The following is a 10,404-nucleotide window of genomic DNA, read 5'->3' as shown; positions in this document are numbered from 1 at the left end:
AAATCACAGCCTAAGAGAGAGCAGTTTTATTCTCAGTGTGGAAGGAGTGGCAAGAAAGAATTTGGAAAGGAACAATTGAGGTTTCCTAGCTACTCCTCATTGTACATTTTACAGCATAACTTTATTATTTGTCTTGAGATTGATTCTTCATATAGTAACACTATTTTCAGATATTACTATGAATGTTAGTGTATAAAAGCCAGCCTTGTTTCCAAGACTGAGAGGTCCTTTCTATCCTGGATTGTAGTCATACCACAAAATTTGTCCTTTGCTTACCTGCCTACCGTGAAGGTGTGGCTCGGATGGAACCTTGGATTTATATCGTGCCTGCTCTTTTCTTCTTTCTTCAAACATAGGTATCTTCTCTAAAAGCCTTTTTGTTTTGGTTTCGGTTTTAGCTGTCTTTGTGCTTCATAGGTTGTATCCTTCTGAAAACAAGACATGGTTATCATGAGCCTGAACAAAGTGACTGATTTCTCTGATCGATAGTTACCATTTTTTGCTTTGCAACCAATAAGTTTGTGGAGAGCCAGCCCTCTTGTGCCTCACATCATTGCTTAAGGGGGACTATTTAACCATTTCATGGAGCTTTTTGAAGTTATTCTTTCTAAGGCCCAGGATACATACACATCAGATTTTGCTCAGAATTCTCCTATCTCGGCCATCAGAAACTCTGAAATGATACGCTTTTCCCTAATGTTCTATCCCTTAACCAGAATTACTTGAAATTTACTGTGTATTCAGTAATATGCTCTAAGTGTGTTTTATGCAGGTGCAGTTATGTCTAGAAGTTATTTAGAGACACATTTTGTTTTGGGGATTATCCACCTTACAGATTTTCATCCACCTTCTAACTCTCTTATCTCTAGGTTAATGTTATATTCTAATGAAAAGCCTGTTTCTGTTTTATCCTTCTGTTGGAAATTTTGTTCTAGCTTTCATTATTTTATAATTCATTTAGTATACTAACATTTATGTGAATAAATTTTATTTCCTATTACATATCTTAAGCTTCTTTAGCATTTACGTAATTCAGCTTTTTTCCTGATACATTTACCAGGATTCTGGATTTACCGATCATGCGGTGATATCGCATCTAAAGCTGTCAGTCCTGCTAGCTAAGAGTATCTCATTATTACTATCACCTTATTTTAAATCCTCCAAACTATTAATAGACGAAAGTGGGAATAATTATTATACTTAATTATACTAATTTTTTTTATCTCCATATTGTTCAGTTACTCACATCTTCTGAACAGGATGAATGTTTAATTTATATATTGTCTCAAGTACCAATAAATGAGGTTTTTTATATTTTTAAAAATAGATAATTTAAAAATAATTTCCAGAATATCAAGTTAGACTTAACCATTTACTGCGTATGGAAGGCATCTATATTGTCAAAAATATCTGAAGTTCTATTCAGAGCAGAATACAACTGTACAGTACTGAGATTTAAATCAGGTGAAGAAAGTCAGGAACACTGTCCCTGTCATTCTACCATAAGCTTAATGAAATTTTATGATCATTGCTTGTGAAGGTCTCTAAAATTAGGTTTCTTTCTTATATTTTAAAATATATATATACACACACATCAACGTAGGTATGTATAAGAATGGACAGAATACAGTGAAAATTTGAGCATTGTCATAGATTTATTTATAAAACTTCCTCAAATTCTTCCAAGTATCTATGTTAAGATTACATTTAGTAATTTTCCTGAGACTATAAAATCCAATCCAGATCTCTTTAAGATTGAGAACTAGAAGAGAAGCAAAAGTAGATGCTGAAGATTATTTCTGCCAGTTATTTGTAGCCTCCAGTAAGATGTTCTGTGGAAAAAATTCCATCAGTATTACTTCCCCTGTCTGAGTATCAGGGATAGTGAGATAGGCGATGTGATTAGACAGCTGACCTCTTAGATATAATGTATCTGTAGCATAGTGTCCTTTCTCATATTCCATTTAACATTTCTGATCATTGCTTAATTGTTGACTTAACAACAAAAAGGAGTATATGCCGCTTTTTAAATCCCAGAACTGCAGTTTTGTATGCTGCCACCAGATGGTGACATATTCTTTGATTCTTCCAGTTTCTGTTCCCAGTTACAAGGTCAAGGTTCTAATTTTAACAACAAAACCACAGTTTGTCCTTGTTAAACTGAAATTTGGATTTACCAGATTTTTTTAAGTATAGTTTACAGTGAACTCAAAGTTGCTGTGATCAGAAAATGAACTAAGTTCCCCAGGGAATTTAATAGTTGGGATCCAAAACAAAGAACAAAGAATAAATGACGCATAAAGAACTGTATTGTTAATAAAGGAATATTTAAACCAAACGCACAACGCTGACTTCAAATGAGTACTGGAGAAAAATACCGTTTTTTATATTTTTTTTAATACTCTCTTTAGTGAACTATATGTTACACCCACAATAATCAGAATTCCACAGAGGCAAATTTAATAATTGGTTGTTTTGCCCATAAAGTGAGATTTTTAAAAAAGAACATGATTGTTTAGTTTCCAACAAATTGCCTGAAAATTAATTTACTTTTTTTTCTTTTGTGCACCGATATCAATGTATGTCTTAAGGATTGTTTCTCTTTTTAAATTGAAAAATACGAATCTTTTAAAAAGTTAACTATATCAAACTATGTTCAAATATGAGCAAATTTTGTAAAAATTAAATGCACAGAACAAGTGTTATGCGTAGTCATAGCTTAATTTCTTTAGGCATTTAAAACTTTCAAAAAAATGTTTTTTCTTATTCACTGTGAATCATAACTAGGAATTCAATCTCTCTAGGCTTTGTAACATATTGAAAAGACTTCAAATCTGTTCTGGCTTCAAAACCTCTTCCAGGAGTTTGTCCTTAAACCTCTAACATCTTACCCTATAAATTGCCTTGTTTTTCACATTTATAAAGTTTACGGATGCTTCCAATTAAGATAGTTTTTAAATAGCAGAAGAATTCCTTTTGCAGTGCTTGGTACCTTTGAGGTTTTATAGATTTCAAAAAGAAGGTTGCTCAAAAACAAATTTTAAGATTTTTTTTAACTTAGGTGAAGATGTTTTGAGGGCATGTATGTCCCGTCTGTCTATGCGCTCCTACCTTTCTCTCTTGAACCACTGCAAGGTATCCTTGCAGTCATCCTTATTCACGGAAATTACTCTCGTCACTTTTGTTCATCAGTGCTAAGATCTTGTGACAGAGTTGATCCCTCTTTTTTTCCCTGAAATACCTTCTGCTGGATATTTCCTACCTCATTGACTGTTCATTTCTCTTTTCTGCATCCTCCTCTGTTCTGTCTTCCTAGGAGCGTCCCAGGGCTTTGTCTCTTCTGGACCCCACTCCCTAACTGGTCCTCTCCAGCCACGCATGGAATGTCATTCAGCATCTGTATGCTTGTGGCTCCCAAGTTCATCACCACTTGATCTAGTATATATTTGCTTGTTGCCTCTCCTTTGACCTGAAAATAAACTCCATCAGAGCATGGACTTTATTTCTGTTTATCGTTTTATCTTCAATTCCTAGGACAGTGTCTGACACGTAATGCATAATCAGTACCTTGCATGGAATGACTTCTTGGCTTATGAGTAGTTCATCTTTAATCTTGGCCACACTAATAAGTCGGTCAACTATTACTTTTTCTGTTTTGAGAAAAGTGCATGTTGTATCCAGTTTTTTATTTCAATAACAAGAAAGTTATCTCCTTACTACCTGCATTTATTTTAGCTCAGCTGATTACATTTATTTTCATCACTGGGAGTTAAAATTTTAAATAAAATGGATTGTTTTTCAGATTTAGATAGAGGGTTTTTTTAAGATACTACTCTTAAAAGACTACAATTTAGAGGTTCTATTAATTATTTGGAAAAAAATATAATTTTAAGTACTTCATTTTCTGCATGGTAAATCATTAATGTGTCTAACATTTTTCAGTGACTTGTAAATTTCCTTTGCTTTGTTTGTGTTGCAAAACTTTTTATAAACAAAATTTGGTATCTCAGTAATAGGCTCTACAGAAAAAATACTAAATATTGGGAGTAGCACTAACATTTCCCACCAAAGGTGGACTCAGAAAAGTAGTCAACCCTAAATGTTTCCATACACACTGGAAAAATCATAGTCATGTGTCCATACAGAAAACTAGGTGACAGTAGCTATGATAAACTGTAAGTAATATTTCTGTATCTCGTGCTATTTACAAAAGAAAAAAATTTACTTATAAACTTTTATTTTATAAGTAAATGAGCACCAAAGAAAAGAAAACTGAGTTAAAGAAATATTAGTCTAAAAAGGAATGTTCAAATTTGGTTTATGAGAGCAATGAGCCTTACTTAACTTTAAATGCATATGGAGCTATCTTTATTAATTTAAATCAATTTGACCTTTGTTTTCCATTTTAATTTTAGAGATATATAAACCTGTTGGAAAATTTAGCAAAATATAAACTTTTTACTAAGGTGATTGTGCATACCATTTGAAATGCTTTGTTTCTGCTTGTGTTCTCTGCTGAATTTTTTTTTCCATTGAATCTGTGCTGCTTCTTTGCCAATGTTTTCCACTATAGAATCTCCATCTCACAACCTTGCTTCTCGCGAGCGCATTTACAAAACTTATGGTGTAGCTGGGCCTGCCTCTGCTCTCTCATCTCTGTCTCACAAACTCAAGGGTGGGTATGCGTGCATTCACGGATGGGCCATTCGTAGTGAACATAGAAGGTTTCAATAAAGTTTTATTAGTTCACCTCAGTCATTTCCATCCCATTCCATTTTTTAAGATTAAAGTTTATCATTTTATTTAAAATATGATATTTTGGGGTAATTTGTGTTGTATATATTCAATATTATATTATTAATTATCCTAATTGATATGCATGTTTATTATATTTATAGGTTAAATATTACCTTTACTTAATTTCAAACCTATATAAGGTCTTAAAAAACAAAATAGGTATATAGAAAGAAGTGCCCGATTTGGGGAGTTGTAAAGTCAATGTTACCAGAACAAGATGGTATATATGTGTGAGGCATAAAACACATTGTGATCTCTAAGAACATAGTATCTCGTGTGACAGGTTTAGTCTTAAACTTATTTTTCTGCTATGAATGTTAAATCATTTTCCTGTTTTAGTTTCTTATGAAAAATGCTTTGATAATTAAGTTGAAATTTTTTAGTTTAACTTAATTTATCAGGATAGATAGACATGTGTGGATACATAGGTCTAAACCTACATGGCCCGTCTGGCATTGAGTCTTCCTTATAGCATTTTCTTAGTTACTTAGTTTTAATATTTTAAATTTAGAAACATTCAAACTACTATGACCACTGATAAAATTTCAGACAGTTTAAAAATACGCTTTTGGTCTTTTACAAGACTATAGATGCCTACTCATTTTTTTTTTTTTTGTCTTAAAGTAATAATTAAACTTAAAATCCCGTTTTTTAAGAAAATTTTATCAAGTTATTTTTGTACCAGTGGTTAACATATTGCATAAGGTTTTCAAGTAACTTTCCCTTTTCTTAGAAATCGGTGAAACGTTTTTACATTTCTCCTTTTTGCAGTTGACAGTGATACTATATATTCCTATAGGATAATAAATAGTATTGTAGAACCGGATCTCTACAGTATATAGTGTTGTGTAACCTGATACATAGTATGGCATAGCACAATATAGTATTATATTCTGGCATGTTAATTATAGTGTAGTATCACACAACCTGATGATTTATGATTTTTGCATGAAAAAAATGATACAGGTCATTAATGAATGAATATGTAACATTTAATGTGTTTACTAATTTGTTTGAATGTACTAAATTTGCATCTTGCCCTGTATAATTTTTTCTTCAGAATTCCATTGAGGTAGACAATTTTTGCCTACTATCACTTAAACTTACATATGATAGATATAATCATTAAGCTAAATTAAGTGATGAATGTGAAAGTATTATGTGTGCTCTAAATATTTTATATTTATTGATATTTCAAGCAGCTACAACACGACAGTTTTTCCTAATTCTTACTACATGCTTCAAAACTTTTTAAACCCAAATGAAGAAGGTAAATGTCAGTTAGTTAGCACATGGGTCATACTTAACAAACATGACACTCTTTTTTAAAAAATATATGAAATATATAAATTTTTCAAAAGGATTTGTTTATCATTTGGCAATTAACAGTTCAGGAAGAAATAATTCTGCATTATATATATACTTGGACTCCCAAAAGGTATTCAGCTGTGACCACTTACAGATCTCAAGAAAATATTCACCACTGTTAGAGGAAAAGAAATGAAGTATACAGGCGCCTGTACTCTTTAACCCTCTCTATGTAGCAAACGTTTTTTGCTAGCACATGACAGGTGGTGTTCCTGATATTTGTAAGAGTCCATTGTTCAGACTACCACAGAGATTTCCCTTTATGAGGAATTACGCACCATTGATTTAGAAAGCAAACCCGTTTCGATTCATGAATTGATCTCTTAGAGAAAGGACTGGCAAACATGAAAGATTTACTGTTTACTTATTTGTCTAGTTTTACTGTTACATATCATTCAGCTTCTGAAATAAATGTGATGATGAAAGCACTTCCAGCTGTCAGATTAGTTAACAAAAAAAACTAGTACTCCAAACATCACACATTGAAAATTAGTGGAAAGGACTAGACTGATATTTAATTCTACCAAATACAGTTTATTTATTTAAAGAATTTGCTGGGATCTATTACTAGATTAATTAGATGAGCAACAGTTTGTTAAACTACTTTTGTACAGTTTGAGAGCACTTATTTATCAAGATTTTACATCTTTTTATCTGTGCTCTACCAAGGCAGCATCAGTATCTAGAATTTTTTTTTTTTTATTGTGATTTTTTTTTCACCACTTTTCCCTTAAATCAGCCTGGTCTCTTATACTATTTTTATGCAAAGAACACATACTACATATTCTAAATGAAATTCATGATAGAATGATAAAGAACTGTAGAAACTGAAGAGCATTATATTTGGTATATTTTACTCATTCAAAGAATGAGAATAATTATTCTGAACACTGGCATGTTGCAGTTAAAATAACTGTTCCATTCATGAATATGCTCTAGAGAGGCTATTCGCCATCCTTCATTATTTTACTACAGAATTACAAGACTTGTAAGCATCTGACCCTTACACTATAGTGGCTACAGTTACCTCTGCCCTGTGGCCTTGGGAGTCATAATTATAAAGTGGATTTTCAGGGAAACTGAAATTTGGGAATAGCAGGAGAAAAAAATTATTTATTGAGCACATACTATATTCCAGAACCTATTCTTGACATTATATCAATGAAGAGTAACAGACCAAAATACCAGTCCTTATGGACCTTCCATTAGGAGGGCAGATTCTATGGCAATGCTGTCTTGACTTGCAGACAACTAGAGTGTTGACTATAAACACCTGTGTACACTTGCACATGTGCACATACACACACAAGCCAGCCAAAAAACATTTCCGTACGTTATCCAAATTAGTTTGCATCCCTTTTCCAAAAGAGAGAGAAAGAGAGAGAAATACCTGCAATATAACCAATTAAGAGATCCATCTCAATTTACCACATACCCTTTTTCAAAAAATATAAATACTTCTACCAAGGTTTGTGGGTTTTCAGTCTTTAATACCACCTGAATCACTTTGATCAGATTGCTTTTCTCCTGACAACTAATATTATATGCATTAAAGGTAGAAGTTTTTATTTTAGGGAAGAAAGGTGATGTCGTAGGTTGACCCCTTATTGGTGACAAAGACAGCCTGGCTCTAATGCCTCAAAGGAAAGCATGAGGAAGGAGAGGCCCTGCATGAGGGCCAGGATGCCAAAAACACATGGTGTCCCTGTAGAACTATCTAGTGCTCTGCCTGGGAAAGGGAGACATTTTTTATCCTTTTTTTCTGTTATTTTCCTGACTCTTAATTTCAGGGCCCCATGTTTCAGACTTATACTACTAATTCTGTGAGTCCCACCATTTTTTTTTAAGAGGACACAAGCTCTAAGTTCTAACCAGCTAAACTTAATGAACTAAATAAACTTTTAGAATACACTCTGTTTATAAACAATACACTGTCTGAATTACATGTAATTAAATAACTTTCGGGCACTCATATATTAATTATAAATTCTAATCCAATCATTAGAGTGTTTCCTAAGCAGCTCTTTATCAGCATAATTATATGTATTTGTGTACTTGAAAATAGTAAACATATCTATATATAAATTCAGTTTCCTAATTCAGTAAGATCTGTACCATTACCCTAATAGGGATGTGAAATTTAGCTTCAACTACCTTATATTTTAAAATCTGTAGGTTTTCCTGATTTCTTATTCCAAAAAAAAAAAAAATTGTTCTGGTTTTTCTTTCTAGTCTGTCCCTAAATTTAAATTCTAATTAATAATAGTGCTAGGGCTGAGATTCAGAGATCATGGATAATTCATACTGATGCATAGGTATTATTTGTTCAGTCTGTTGTGCATCCATGAAAACAGTTTTTGGTGGAAATGGTTGTATAATGATGCAATAGAAATTTTACGAGAAATATTTCCGTTTTCCTTTATTCTTCAAGCATTCTTGTCTATGACAATATAAAATTTTTAGCTGTTTTTATTCAGTATTTAGTGGCTATATTGTCAGTAAGTTATAGTTTTATTAACAAGTTTCACTATGAAATGGACCATACAGGTGACCGAGGAACTATCTCAACATCTTCTAGACCAGTCTCTACATCAGGAAAATCAGAACTGTCCTCTAAACACAGCAGATCACTTAAACCTGATGGACGTATGAGCAGGACTACTGTTGATCAGAAGAAGCCAAGGGGTACAGAAGGCTTATCAGCTAGTGAATCCCTTATGTTGAAATCTGATGCTGCAAAATTGAGGTCAGACTCTCATAGTAGGTCCTTGTCCCCCAACCATAACACCTTGCAGACACTAAAATCTGATGGGAGGATGTCTTCTAGCTTTAGAGCTGAATCCCCAGGACCAGGTTCTCGGTCATCATCTCCTAAGCCAAAGACTCTCCCAGCCAATAGGTCTAGCCCATCTGGTGCTAGTTCTCCACGCTCCTCCTCACCACATGATAAAAATCTACCTCAGAAAAGCACTGCTCCTGTTAAAACTAAACTTGATCCTCCTCGAGAACGTTCCAAATCAGACTCTTACACACTTGACCCAGATACGCTACGCAAGAAGAAAATGCCCCTCACAGAACCATTAAGAGGACGATCAACATCACCAAAACCAAAACCGGTACCAAAGGATTCTAAAGATTCCCCTGGATCCGAAAATAGAGCTCCTTCTCCCCATGTGGTACAAGAAAACCTTCACAGTGAAGTGGTAGAGGTCTGCACTTCAAGTACTTTAAAAACAAATAGTCTAACAGATAGCACCTGTGATGAAAGCAGTGAATTTAAGAGTGTGGATGAAAGTTCCAATAAAGTTCATTTCAGCATAGGAAAAGCACCACTGAAAGATGAACAGGAAATGAGAGCATCCCCCAAAATAAGTAGAAAGTGTGCTAACAGGCACACCAGGCCCAAAAAGGAAAAATCTAGCTTTCTCTTTAAAGGAGATGGCTCCAAACCTTTAGAGCCAGCCAAGCAGGCCATGTCTCCTTCCGTGGCTGAGTGTGCCAGAGCAGTCTTTGCCTCCTTCCTGTGGCATGAAGGCATAGTACATGATGCAATGGCCTGTTCTTCCTTCTTAAAATTTAATCCTGAACTTTCCAAAGAACATGCTCCTATAAGAAATAGTTTAAATAGCCAACAGCCTACAGAAGAAAAGGAAACCAAATTAAAAAATAGACATTCATTGGAGATATCATCTGCACTGAATATGTTTAATATTGCACCTCATGGGCCAGATATATCTAAAATGGGTAGTATCAACAAAAATAAGGTGTTGTCTATGCTTAAAGAACCACCTCTGCATGAAAAATGTGAGGATGGGAAAACCGAAGCCACGTTCGAAATGTCCATGCACCACCCGATGAAGTCCAAATCTCCTCTTCCCTTAACTTTACAACATTTAGTGGCTTTTTGGGAAGACATCTCTTTGGCTACTATCAAAGCAGCTTCCCAGAATATGATTTTCCCAAGTCCCGGTTCTTGTGCAGTCCTTAAAAAGAAAGAGTGTGAAAAAGAGAACAAGAAGGCCAAAAAAGACAAAAAGAAAAAGGAAAAGACAGAAGTTCGACCCAGGGGTAATTTGTTTGGTGAAATGGCCCAGCTGGCAGTGGGAGGACCAGAGAAAGATACCATCTGTGAGCTGTGTGGAGAATCCCATCCATACCCAGTGACCTATCACATGCGACAGGCTCACCCAGGTAACCAATATTATTAAATCTATAGGTACTTTGTGTAAAAAAAAAAAA

At 34.1% G+C, this 10,404-nt stretch overlaps 1 protein-coding gene and 1 long non-coding RNA gene across 4 annotated transcripts in view; one reads left to right on the top strand and one right to left on the bottom strand.

Annotated features, from left to right (window-relative positions):
* MYCBP2 (MYC binding protein 2) overlaps positions 1-10,404 on the top strand; it is a 252,568-nt gene that overhangs the window by 195,132 nt on the left and 47,032 nt on the right. For all 3 annotated transcript variants that reach the window (XM_040623680.1, XM_040623687.1, XM_040623672.1), the window contains one exon: positions 8,713-10,356. In XM_040623680.1, the coding sequence (XP_040479614.1) occupies positions 8,713-10,356 (1,644 nt within the window). The remainder of the gene's footprint in view (positions 1-8,712; positions 10,357-10,404) is intronic.
* LOC121101073 overlaps positions 1-10,404 on the bottom strand; it is a 17,250-nt gene that overhangs the window by 5,965 nt on the left and 881 nt on the right. The window contains exon 2 of the long non-coding RNA XR_005833037.1: positions 277-428. This is a non-coding gene — a long non-coding RNA (uncharacterized LOC121101073). The remainder of the gene's footprint in view (positions 1-276; positions 429-10,404) is intronic.

This window comes from Ursus maritimus, unplaced genomic scaffold (genome assembly GCF_017311325.1).
Source record: "Ursus maritimus isolate PB19 unplaced genomic scaffold, ASM1731132v1 scaffold_10, whole genome shotgun sequence".
Classification (NCBI taxonomy): domain Eukaryota; kingdom Metazoa; phylum Chordata; class Mammalia; order Carnivora; family Ursidae; genus Ursus; species Ursus maritimus.
Note: the sequence above shows the minus strand (reverse complement) of the source record. Positions and strands in the feature narration are given on the sequence as shown.